At 48.0% G+C, this 12,841-nt stretch overlaps 1 protein-coding gene across 1 annotated transcript in view; it reads right to left on the bottom strand.

Annotated features, from left to right (window-relative positions):
- Positions 1 to 12,841, bottom strand: part of FBXO42 (F-box protein 42) — a 51,989-nt gene that overhangs the window by 23,251 nt on the left and 15,897 nt on the right. Inside the window, exons 2-4 of the mRNA XM_074892881.1 lie at positions 12,328 to 12,594; positions 9,783 to 9,899; positions 2,208 to 2,342 (exon numbers count right to left, since the gene is read on the bottom strand). Coding sequence (XP_074748982.1) covers positions 2,208 to 2,342; positions 9,783 to 9,899; positions 12,328 to 12,577 — 502 coding nt within the window. The 5' untranslated portion in view covers positions 12,578 to 12,594. The remainder of the gene's footprint in view (positions 1 to 2,207; positions 2,343 to 9,782; positions 9,900 to 12,327; positions 12,595 to 12,841) is intronic.

The following is a 12,841-nucleotide window of genomic DNA, read 5'->3' as shown; positions in this document are numbered from 1 at the left end:
GCATGGCCCTGGCACCACACTCTTGTTCCCTTTAGGTAGCCCTATCCAGGTCTCATTAGATAAGATGCTCATGCTTAATGAGGGCACAAGTAGAGCGTGATCAAACCTCTCTGAACAAGAACTGGCATTGTGGAAAAGCCACTGCCTTATTCTAGAGCAAGACCTACCCTATAGAGTCTGTTAGGGCCAGGTGTGGGAACTCCTCCTCAACCTCCACAAGCAATTAGCTTGCACACAGAGCAAGTGTTAATCAATCAATGTCAGCTCTTTTTTTTTTTAAAAAAAAAAAAAAAATCCCTCCTGCCTTATTTACATCTGACTCCCAAGTTTCAAAGCTCTCTGCTTTTGCCCCCTCCAGTCACTATTCTTTCCCAGGCAGCGGGTGCCAACCCTCGGGTTAAGGGCACCAAGAAAAAAAAAAAAATTAAAAAAAACGCAGCTATGTGTAAGAAACTACCACCGGCACAAGCGCGGGGTGACTCATCTCCTCTGAAGACGGAGGAACAAGAGCGCTCTCTGTTTGGTGAGACTGCCTGAAGTTTCAGTTGCGATCCCATCTCGCTACACACGCTCATGACAGCATGCAGAAATATCTCCTCGGGGGATCTTCCCATGGGACTTAACTCTGACACATATTCCCACAGGACTCGTTCTTTTAAAAGTGTTATTTGTTAGTAAGGCAGTGGGAATTTGACTTTGCAAAATACCAAGAGAGTGACTGAGCAGAGCTGGGTGCCGGCGGCTGGACTCGTTAACGCGACTGCGAGTCGTGCCCCGCATTCAATTCGACGGAAGAACTCGCTGGGCTGCAAGAATAGATGTCCTGGGTCAGAGCAGAGGTCTGCACCGCCCGGTATCCTGTTTATGCTACCCATGGCTTCTTCTCCACCCCTGAGCAGAGGGGGAGCACTACAGCAAAGAAGGAGGAAGAGCAAGAGCCTGTTTCCACATATGCGTAGGCTACGGTTTGTTTTCTTCCTCCATTTTAAGACTGCTTAATTCTCACCTCATGCACATCATGCAATGTGCAGACACAAAGATCAAATCAAAATATTGAGTTGGGTAGACTTATATCTGCAGTCATCAAGCATCAAGTTACACGTTAACACTTCAAAGTGACATCCGACCAATTCCCAGATAACACCAGTACGCAAAAACATCTGGATTTTGAAGGACTTTCATATAAAAAAAAAAGCGTCAGACAAGAAAATATGACTTGAAACAATAACTGAGTAATCCACAATGCTTTGAGCGCAGGGTGAGAGGGAGTCTGCACCCAAGCAGACTAGTCAGCAAGGAGTGCTTGGTGGATGCTGAGCTCCTTTTTTATCTCCTACTCTTGGCTAAATGTAAAGCTTTTGCTGAAATGGCTTCAACCCCCCTCCCGCCGCCAAGAGCTTCCCCCAATTCTTCTGCTTTTGTTAAAGTTATTTTAGTCAAATTCAGAAATATATGGAAAACAAGCGCGCTGTGTGTGACATTTTGAGTACAAAAAACAGTGTGGGAAATCATTTGTGGCGTTTTCCTGCCCTGCTCAGAGCGCGTGGACTGCAGGAATGTACCTGGTTTCCCACGCTCTCTTGGTTGCTGTGGGTAGCCCGCACGGGCATGTCTCCTCCACTCCTCAAAATACCTGAAGTGGCATCTACTAAAGTTATTAAAAAAAAAATAAATATTTCAGCTTTGGGACAACAACTTGTATCAACACAGGCTCTTGTGGCCACAGCTGAGTGTCACTCATCCTGCGTGGCACAAACCAGCACCAAGCAGCTGCTCCAGACCAAGAGAAACAACCAGCGCGGTGCTGCAAGCACGAGAACACGCATGTTCTGTGGTAAAACAGCGTGAAAACCGCTCAGAGAATCACAGAATCATCCAGGTTGGAAAAGACCCTTGGGATCATCGAGTCCAACCATCAGCCCTACTCTACAAAGTTCTCCCCTACACCACATCCCCCAACAGCTCATCCAAACAACCAGGGATGGGGACTCCACCTCCTCCCTGGGCAGCCTATTCCACTCTCTGACCACTCTTGCTGTGAAAAATCTTTTCCTAATGTCCAGTCTAAACCTCCCCTGTTGGAGTTTAAAGCCGTTCCCTCTTGATAATGATAAACCACGTGAGGAAATAAGAGAATCAGGCCAGCCCTGGGGAGAAGGTAAGTTCTGATGAAGCGGTGGGGGAGTTGCACATCTGCCAGCTCTCACCTGATGCCAGGGGCCGGATCCACTCCTTGCTGTTCAGGTCAAGTCTCCAGAGGTCGTTGAAGGCGGCGTTACAACTGCTCTGCGTGCAGCCACCGAACACGTACATCGACTGGTTAGCATCATAGTAACACGCACCTAGGAAGGAAAAAAAAAAAAGCAAACGCACAGATTAGCTAGTTCTCTGACCTTTGTGTTTTTGGGTGGAAAAAAAAAAGATGATTCTCTTTTCCCCCTGGGTTTCACAAAAGCAGACAGGCTGCCTCAGCTTCAGTCAAACCAGAGACCAGCTTAGGGGTATCCCTGACCGGTGTAACCCTCCAGCGAGAACCTTCTGAGATGATTATGCCCTCAAGCAGAGCTGCTCCTGAAAGTGCAAAGAAAGCTGCCTTAGAAGCTCATAGTTAATTAGATTAGCTATGATTAACGCACTCAGCACACTTACCTTCTCTAAGCTAGTGCGTATGGTTTATAGGGTTGCCAAATTAGACTAAGGAACCGGCCTGTGTACTTAGACCTGGTTGCTTATTCTCTTCTCCCAAATCTGACAGAATTTCACCCTATCTCATCACAGAAAAGCACCACTGAAACGCACGGATTTTATGTGAGCATTTCCTTTGCTCCTTGTGGGAAAGGATGAGGCAGTGAGATGGGGAATGGGGCGGGAACACAACACTTGACAACCCTTCAAAGATACTCAGGGAAATAAAGAGCTTTTGGCCCCAAACCAAACTCTGCAGCAAAAAAAGAAAAAAAATAGAAGCGGCTGCCTTTGGCAGTTAGTGTCCCTTGGTACCCAGGCACCTTTGACAAGAAGTAAATTAAACACAGGATAGAGCAGAGAGGACTTGCTCAGCTTATCTGCTTCGGAGGATGAGCAAGGTTCAAATGTGTTCAGAAAGTTAAACTTCTGCAATGACAAAGAGGATTTCCTAATTTCTGCATTTCCCTCCTCAAACGCAATGAGCCCCCTTGACTTCGTACCACGACCCCTCGCCTTTCCCATTCTTGAGATCCCTGCAAAGCAGCGACATCTCTTCCACACCTTAACTCGAAAGAAGCAGGAGGAGCGCCCAATGGTGACACTGAAGACCAAGCTCATCCTCTGACGGCAGCTTTGCTAGACAAACTCACACCAGCTCCTCATCTTGCGAGCCAAGGATCGAGGAGCGAAGGCGACCTCAGCTCCTGGGCTGGTTGGGGTGACGGGGCAGCAGGTTCTTCTGCATCTGCAGACCCCGATCGGCCGGGCGCCGTCTGCTGCGCTAACCCGCGTGCAACAACATCATGTTTGAAATGCAGTCCTCCCTTGACCTGACACAGCCTGGAAAATCTCCACTCCTGGGTTTTCTGTAAAATTCTCCCCGTTCCTCCCCCAGAGTTTTGGTAAAAAGTGTACAGTGTGGCTGACAGGAAGGGCAAGCTTGCTACTGAAGCCTCGATCTACCCGTTGAGGTGTTGCTCTGTTCATTACTGCATCTCCCGGGACCTATTTAATGGTCTCCAGACACCAGGAATTCAGCAGCACACACAGTCCTGGAACACTAAACCCTGCGTGCAGTCCTTTAGCACCAGCCAGGGGAGCACCAGCACTCGTCTCAAAGAGGACTCGCTGCCTGAATCCTGCTCAGAACCAAAGCGTCTCTGCAAAGCCCAACTTCATACACAAATACCTTCAAAACAAGTCCAAAAAAATCTAATATTGACCCTTTCAACATGAGCAAGGCCTCCCAGCAATTCCTTGAGCATTTATTATCAAGTCTAGCGAGGGGAAAACCCACAATAAATCATATCGACGTACACGTGTACCAGTGCAGAGTAGAAAGCCGCAGTGTTTTACACTCTGGGAACACTGAAGGGTATCAGCCGGGGCTCGGAGGGAGCAGGAGTCATCGCCCTCGCAGTGACAAGCGATATATTGCCCAACACGAAAAGCAAGAGGGAAAAGTCAAAGTTCAGGGGGGCAGCCTGTGGCGCAGGGCAGCATCTGGCCCCGAGACAGAGGTGGGAAGCACTTGGGATTATGCAGGAGCTGCTCCGCGGAGCATCTTCAGGTTGAGGATCGTGTGCCGTCGTAAATAACCAGCACAAGGGAAGCGAGAAGATGAAGGATTAGCACACAAGATAGAAGAAAAAAAGCCTAAAACAAGGAGTGTCTGGAGTGAAAGGCTGACAACCTGCTTCTGGTAGAAAGAGAAAACGATTCAGAGCAAATCCCCACGAGGAGTCCCTGCTTCCAGCTTTGCTCCAGACCAGTACAAGCAGGTCCCTGGTTTCCAACGATCCATCCCCACAGCCCTGATTTTGCAGGCTGGAGGCAGGTAGTCCCACCATGAGAGAGCTCTTTAAGGCAGCCCACCCGTCCGTACGCCAGCGATATTCATCTCGCCGCTCTGAATGAAGGGCAACGCCGTAAACTGGCGCATTCAAGCGCCCGCAGACAATACCGTGGCTCGGCAGGGGCCGTGATGACGCCCGGTGGCCTTTGCCGAGGGTCCCATTGTCTGACCCGGGGCCTGTCACGCAGATCCTCTATTGAAAAGCCAGCAGCCCCCATGTCCTTGGCTTTTAGGGACAAGTCCCAGGCCCTTTGCTGACCACACAGCAGGATCGGGGCAGCTGGAGACACAGGGTGTGCTCGTAGGGTGAGACCACCCAGCTCTCTCCTATGTGCGTCCACGCGACGTCCTTACGTGCAACTGAACTGTCTTCATCTCAACCCACGTCTTGCCAAACTAATGCACCACACACCGAGGCGCCACGGCACATCGCTCCGGAGCTCTGGCCGGGGCGGAGGATCTATAAATAGTGGTGTAGTGGATTTACCTGGGATGGGACTGAGGAAGAAATAACGATCAAGAGCATTTTTACAGCTTTACCTACTTATTAAGATTTGACCCTTTATCATTTTTACACGGTAAGACCCCTCGTAGGCTGCGATGTCACCTCCACCCAGCGCTTCGCACCTTAAGCACGTGCAACTAAAACCTGGTGCAAAGCAACGCTGTGGTTTTACTACTTAACCTTTCTTGAAAGGTTTAGTTTCTTCAGCAATCTAGTCTCTACCTAAACCACGACAGGTCTCTTACCTCCTTACCCCTGGCAAGCACGGCTTTCACACACCAGCACAGCTCAGTTATTATTTTTGAGGGGAGGTGGCAGCATTCTTCTCCTCTATTTGGATTTCAAAACCAGGCCAGCCAGCCAGGCACCATGACGTCCGCATGGCATGTATTTTAATCCTAGACCAAAATAATTTAAAACTGTGCTTTCCTACTTCTTATTAGCAAGCCATTTAAAGCTTCTGAAGCTGAGGAAGACAGATGAGTTTGGGTAAAAAAAAAAAAAAACAACCAAAAAAGCACACAAATGAAAACTCCAGTTTATACCAGCCTTGCAAAGGTGTAGAATAAATCAGGGGAGGAGGGTGCTTTTAGCTCTTTTTTTGGGTGGAAAACAAGCAGCTGGAGACCATTAGATGGATTTTTAGGGTTTTGGATTTTTTTTTTAAAGCACTTAAGGCCCAGTAAAATTCAGTACGTCCCAGAGTGTTAGTACTAGAGAAGTGGCATATCTTCATGACTGGAAATAAAGAGAATAAGCATTTCTGATGTTTGAAGACGCCGATACCCAAACAGACCGCAGAGCCAGCTTGATTGGAACACGTTCCCATTTCAGAATCGTCACAGAATCGTCTAGGTTGGAAAAGACCTTAAAGATCATCCGGTCCAACCATTGACCTAACACTGACCATTCCCAACTCCACCAGATCCCTCAGCGCTGGGTCAACCCGACTCTTCAACCCCTCCAGGGATGGGGACCCCCCCCCTGCCCTGGGCAGCCCATTCCAACGCCCAACAGCCCCTTCTGCAAAGAAATCCTTCCTAAGAGCCAGTCTGACCCTGCCCTGGCGCAGCTTGAGGCCATTCCCTCTTGTCCTGGCGCTGGTTCCTTGGCTCAAGAGACTCATCCCCCCTCTCTGCACCCTCCTTTCAGGGAGTTGGAGAGGGCCAGGAGGTCTCCCCTCAGCCTCCTCTTCTCCACACTAAACCCCCCCAGTTCCCTCAGCCGCTCCCCATCAGACCTGTGCTCCAGACCCTGCACCAGCTCCATTGCCCTTCTCTGGACACGCTCGAGTCATTCAATGGCCTTTTTGGAGTGAGGGGCCCAAAACTGAACCCACTCATCAAGGTGTGGCCTCACCAGTGCCGAGTACAGGGGTGAGATCCCTTCCCTGTCCCTGCTGACCACGCTATTGCTGATACAAGCCAGGATGCCATTGGCCTTCTTGGCCACCTGGGCACACTGCTGGCTCCTGTTCAGCCGGCTGTCAATCAACACCCCCAGGTCCCTCTCTGACTGCGCTGCACAGCAAAGCATCAGAAACTTTCACCTGGAGTGTGAGATAACTGAAATGAAGATTAACTGGAAAGGGAAAACTGAATGCAAAGCACATCTCCCTTGTGATAATTGAAGGGCACGGACTTTTTAAACTTTGAGGACATCAAATAAAGTAACCTATCCCAGTTCAAAGGTCGTCTTCCCCATTGGAGATGGGGGGGGGCGGGGAAAAAGAAGTATTGAAATCCCATTGCTATGCAGCCCTGAGCTCAAAACAGCACCGTGGCTTTGCGGCTGAAGGCTGACAGCCCTTGGTGCCGGCGTTCCCAGGAGGACCCTGCCAAGCCAATGCTGCGAGCGCCGTACGTTGAGCTGCTGGCACCGCTTCCTCCAACGCGGGGCTGGGTTTTGGAGGTAACCTCTCCGCGCCCAACCGCGCTTGGCACGAGAGCCGGCAGGATGGCGGCGCCGAGGAGGCAGGGCTGCAGATGAAAGCGCCCCGTCCTGCTGGCTGGCACGGATGTTTACACCAACTCCGCCGCAAGTTACGGCACGATAAAAACGCATCAGACCTCAGAAAGCCCAGCTCTCCACATCTTCGGGGGGGGAAAAAAAGAAAAAAAAAAATAATCACACCTCTATCTCCTTATTTTCTAAAATACTATTTTATATTCTAAAACACTCCTTGCAATGCAGGGACTCGGTGCAGCCAAAAGGCAGCGATGTATTGAGCAAAGCTGGGTGATCCGAAGAGCCGTAGCTCTGGTAGAAAAGCAGCCCATCCTGTAAAACAAACAACATTCCAGCTTTTACCTCTCCCTTGCCTCTCACGAGTAAACCCACAAAATTACTTTAATTAGTCATCACACTGGTGCCATGCTCCCCAGACTGCATGGAAAAAAAAATAATCAGTACTTAAAATTAGTCACTCTTCCATCAAAGGATCAATATTTCTGGCACAACGGTCGGCATTCCTCTGCTGCTTTTCTGTTTCTGCATTCCTGCGCCTTCTGACATCGCTTTCTGATTGTGGCCAGTTATTCAACCACATGAGTCATCGCCCTGCTATGGTATTTGTAGGCTCATACATTAGGGCTAAAAAAGAATTAGATGACTACTGCAAACATTATACCTGGTGTATAATGTTATATATACACCTAAGCATGAAGTATGTCTTCCTGTACGTTTGTATCTAAAACCCAGCATCTTTGATACCGTCTGATGTTCTGCAGCTTCAATCAAATCCTTTAGAAAAGCTACAGCCCATCCATAAAGTTTGTTATCAGTTGTCTGATCAAAGGCCTTGCCAAATGCTCCCACCCCACGAGATAACAGTAACTTCCATTCCTTATTCCTTATCAAACAGATTTTCTATTACTCCCTTCAGAATTGATAGAAGACATAGTGACCTCTAACTATTTAAAATTCTTTCGCTTCTTTTATGCTCCATATGAGCACTTCTGGGATATTTCCAATAAATCTTGGAAGAGAGATAGCCCTAGCTGCTTCTTTGATGCCAGCTACCATTGCCTGTTGACTTCAAATGACTCGTGCCTGGTAGATGACGTCTTCCCACAATACCTGGTAAATCACTCATCCCTAAAAAAAGCTGTTTGAGAGTCCTCTCTCACTCCCCCCTCCCCAAACCTCCTGTTTTTACTTCACCTCGGCTCACCACATCTTAGTATTGCAGATCATAGCTTTACAGATTCAGTGTGAATTTCTGCAATTAATCATTTGTAGCTTCAGTTTCATATTGGAATCCACCCACAAACATGCAACACTGTTGTAGGGAAAGCAAATACCGCAGATCTGAAGAACTGCTTAAAAAAAAAAATCAGTTCAAGTCAGCAAACAAGTTAATCTAGATCAGCTTTGTGCACATGAAGTGCATTAATAACGCTTCTGTAGCCACCGAGGGCTGACCAGAGTCAGGCCACTGTCAAATAGTGAGGCTAATAGAGATTACATGCTCTGAGGGCAGTGGCTTCAGTCAGACAACTCATTCTGGATTGAATGTAACAGTGGCACGCTCAGAGGAAGACCCCAGTGGGCAGCACAATAAGTTACAGAGCACACAGCCGAGTCCTTGGTGCAATATTTGGGCCTTTTTCAGGTAATTTCTAGCAAGCCTTAAAGCTCACCAATTGCAAAAAGGCTGCAAAAATTGAGGGGAAAATACACACAAATCTGCAAGTCATTGATAAGCACTTTACTAACACGGCCACTTAAAAACGAGCTATGAACAGTGGTGCCTTTTTTATTCCTTAGGAGGATAAGGAAATCTTTGAAGAGCACAATGACTTCACCAGAGCTACCCGCAGTGTCTCCTGGACTTGTCTTGGCAGGAGGCTGCTTCATAAATTATTACTTGGGAATATGAAAATTTTATGTCTGCTTGCTCTTGGAATCGCACTGCTTACACCACGTTTATTTACCTTTAGAAAAATGAAATTTGCTCCCCAGAAGAACCGCCTCCCAGAGGGATCAGGCCCAGCGACAAAGCCACAAGGACTGAATTTCTGTCATATCTGACTACGTTGCCTGGCAGAGCAGGCTGAGGCAGCTCAGTGCTATTGCAGCACAAATAACACATTTTATTTAAGGATCTTTTCCTCAACAGGAATGCTTTTTCCCGTTCTCTTCCAGAAACTTGGAAGCAGGGCAAAAATTCACCCCTACATTAAGCGGTGTTGTCAACTGAATCGCTTACTTCTATCAGCAAATTCACTTCTCACGTGCAGCTCTGTGTTTGATTTTGAAGCAAGCCACACTCAGCCTCCTCCAAATTGTATTACTCATAGATGTAGATGATCTGCTGTAAAAGCAGCCAGCGTACATCCCTGAGTGCTGCAGGCGTGCAAACTCATCGGCTTTGATGGTAATGACTTAAGTCTAGCGGCTAAGTGAGGTTTCTATCGAAGAGGACACAATGCTCAGACTCAAAGGGAGCTGTGGAGAGAAGCCTGCACGTCAAATTTGCAAAACCAGAAAGCAAAAATCTCACCCCAGCCCCATTAACATCTCCTAGGAGCAACGAGCAGCTACCGCATCCCCTACTCTTCTGCGAAGTGTTTGTGTTGGCAGAGCTGTGTCTTACACCGACCGGTTGAAATTCTGCTGCAGCGACGGGCACTTGTGGCACTGCTAAACCCCCAGCCATGCAGCACAACCCCCCCGGCTGCAGCTTCCCGTCACAAATTAGGGTGAGCAGAGCTTTTCCCAGCTGCTACTTACTGTGCGAGAAGCGTTGTGTGATGGGGGTGCCAGGGTAGGGGTAAGTGCGACTCTCCCACTGAATATTTCCTTCTTGCACCGCTTTGATAAAGCCGTGATAACACTGATGGGCCACACCTAGGGAAAAACAACATGTCAGCAAAATTTGGGGCATGTTAGGAACAAACTGTGCCTGCACAGTTGCACAAGCAGCGTGACAGCAATTGTAAAGAACCTCTGTATTTAGATCATAAATACGCTGGTGGAAATTCGGAGGATTAAAGAGAATAAAGAATAGGGACTCTGCAAATGGGGAAAATCAGCAGCGTTCACCTAACTGATTCACTACATTTCTGATATCTGTCAGCTCTAGCTTGGTAAAGCAAAGCCTTTGTGAGAGGTAAGCACATGTGATGCCTTTGCAGAGCTGGTTTTCAACCCTCTTTGCTGCAATACAAGCCTGCTGTCCCCTAATCACACCCCCAAAGGAGCAGCTGTCCTTCCCTTAATGGACCTTTGAGAACAAATAACGTGCAGTAATGAATTTTGAAGAGTGCACATGCAGCTACTGCACAGGAATCTCAAATAAATACGAGAGGAGACATCAGTGATAAAAGTCAGTGTGTCTTAGGTGAAAGTATTCCTCCTTAGCCGCATGAGGGAGCAGATCTGGCCGACAACAGCTCCTCCGCAGAGCGGGCCAGCCCCAGAGCTGCAATTAATTCTGTGTGTGTGTGCTGAGAGGGGCCAGAGACTGCTCCCTGTGGAAGGAAAAGGGTCTGGCAAAGACTTACAACTGCAGCAGCTCAGCAGATGCTTGGTGGCATCCGCTATGCTATGGCAGCCCTCGCACTGAGGATGCCACAACCTGCCAAGACTTTTTCCCTGAGGATTTGCTTACTGAAAGCCCCGTTGTCAGGAACACCCGCAGCAAGAAATCACACTTTGGCATATAAAGCAGGAAATATTTAAAAAAAAAAAAGCCCAGGGTCCTCAAGCAGCTGGTCCCCAAGAGTCACGCGGGAAATGTAATCTGAGCTATAGGATTTCACAGCAGATGTATCCTGACAAACAGGAAAAATTAAACAGAAGAAAACAAACCAGGCGTTTACCTCGAGTGACCTCTCTGCTTTGCAAAGTGCAGGTTAGCAATTACACTCCCTTTTTTCCGCCCCCCCCCCCCCCCCCCCCCCTATAATTGCCACAAAAATGCCCCGGCTGCCCAGCACCACTCATCCCCTGAGACCAGAGACTTGGACAACTCACTCCAAGGCCACGTTGTGCCTCAGGCTGCTCATCCCTCCACTCCAGGGATGTTTCCCACAGTCTCTTTTGGGGTGAATCACCAGGTGCTTGTCCATTCCAGCTGCATCCTTTGCATCTCTTAAGGCCGCTCCAGGAACAAGCACACCTGAGAAAGTGTGCCCAAGCAGCAACTCAAGGGCCATGGACACCCGAAAAAACCTTTTACCAGGGGTGCGGGCTGCTGCTGACCCAAAATTATGCAAAAGGAGTAATTTTGTGCAATGCTCACTTCTGAAGTAGTTGTGGGGTTTTTTTTTAAAGCCTCCAGCCTGTGAAACTCTGGGCAAGGCAGAAAATGCCTGGAATCTGAGCAATGCTTTCACATGTGCAGAGAAGTCCACAAATTAGACATCACCCCACACGCCTGCCAAAGGCGTTTCTCACCTGACACCCGCTCTACGTTTTCCAGAAGAAACAAGTTACCCTCATGCAGCAGCGTGCCTCATTTCCTACTGATTTAACTGTGGTCTCCTCCTAAGCTGCCTGGTTTTTAATGAAGCTTGCAATCAAAATGCGTGTCCCCGATGGAAACATAACAGAAATCATCCAACGTATTCAAAAAATACCGACACAGATAGCTTTGCTTGTATCCTCGTCCAAATTTTACCTACCTATTTGTCGTATCATATATATCTAGCATTAAAATATCCCCATAAGGCTTCAGAATTAATGCTGCACAGAGGCAAAGTGAAGTATCTGTATCTCAGGGCTACTCTTTCAGGAAGTCTGAATATGTAGATGTACATTAATGTAGATTTTATATACCATTTATCTTCAGCAGAGCTGTAAGAACCAGACACGGTTTTGTTTCCAGCCAAAAGAATAAGCTTTGGGAACGTTAATTACTGAGCAAGACGCAAACGAAGCACAATTACAGTCACATTAGACATGGGACGCTGGCAACGGGGGCTGCTGTGTGGTGGAGAGGAAGCCTGAATGCAAGGTCAACAGCGCTGCACGCCAGCAGTGCACAGGGAATATTCAAAAGCAACATAAGTGAGCTCCTCTGTTGTGGTTTTTTTTGGGTTTCACTCTTTTAAACTACAGAAGAGGCTGAGGGGCTCAATTCTGCACCATTAGCAGCAATGCCTTGAGCAAAGCAAGTGACCTGATGGCTGTAGCTATTTTTCTGGCATTTTGCAGAAGTCCGAGTTCTGAGTTCGAGGGGAAAACAACAGGCAAGTCTAAACAAAAGCAAAAAGCAGCTGGGATACAACTCCCACAACTAAAAAAAATGCACTCTCATTACAGCTATTTGTACCTTTGATCAGTCGATACCACTGTTTGCAGACAAGGGCAGCAGTTTTGTGCTCCTGATAGGGCGAAAGGAAGGAGAGGATATATTCCAAAACCTCTTCTGGGAGCTCCAACATTGATCTGTTATGCCTGGTCTCCTCGACCTCCAGCTCAGCATGTGGCTCATCGTCTTGCTCCATCGTTCCTTCGACCACAGCGTCTTCTGGATCCACGGCCATGAAACCGTCATCTTCACTGTCCGAGGAACTGGCCATGGCATTCCACTTCAAAGCTTCAAGAGGGGGAAAAAAAAAGACAACACTAAGGTCACCAAGAAAATTAATAGCATCAGAAATGTGTATGTTACACCAAAGGTCTATGTCAAGCTCTACCCCAGCCAACTCCAAGTCAAGGACGTGGTTTTTGCAAAGCTTTGAAGCAGGCTGAGCATAGTTTACAAACAAGTTGTCCTCCATCGGCGCAGCATTTTCCCAGGCCACTTCATCTCTCACTGCTCTCAGCCCTACTGTCGTCTACAG

Source organism: Strix uralensis, chromosome 23 (assembly GCF_047716275.1).
Source record: "Strix uralensis isolate ZFMK-TIS-50842 chromosome 23, bStrUra1, whole genome shotgun sequence".
Classification (NCBI taxonomy): Eukaryota; Metazoa; Chordata; class Aves; order Strigiformes; family Strigidae; genus Strix; species Strix uralensis.
The sequence above is the reverse complement of the archived record's forward strand: the minus strand, read 5'-3'. Positions and strand labels throughout refer to the sequence as shown.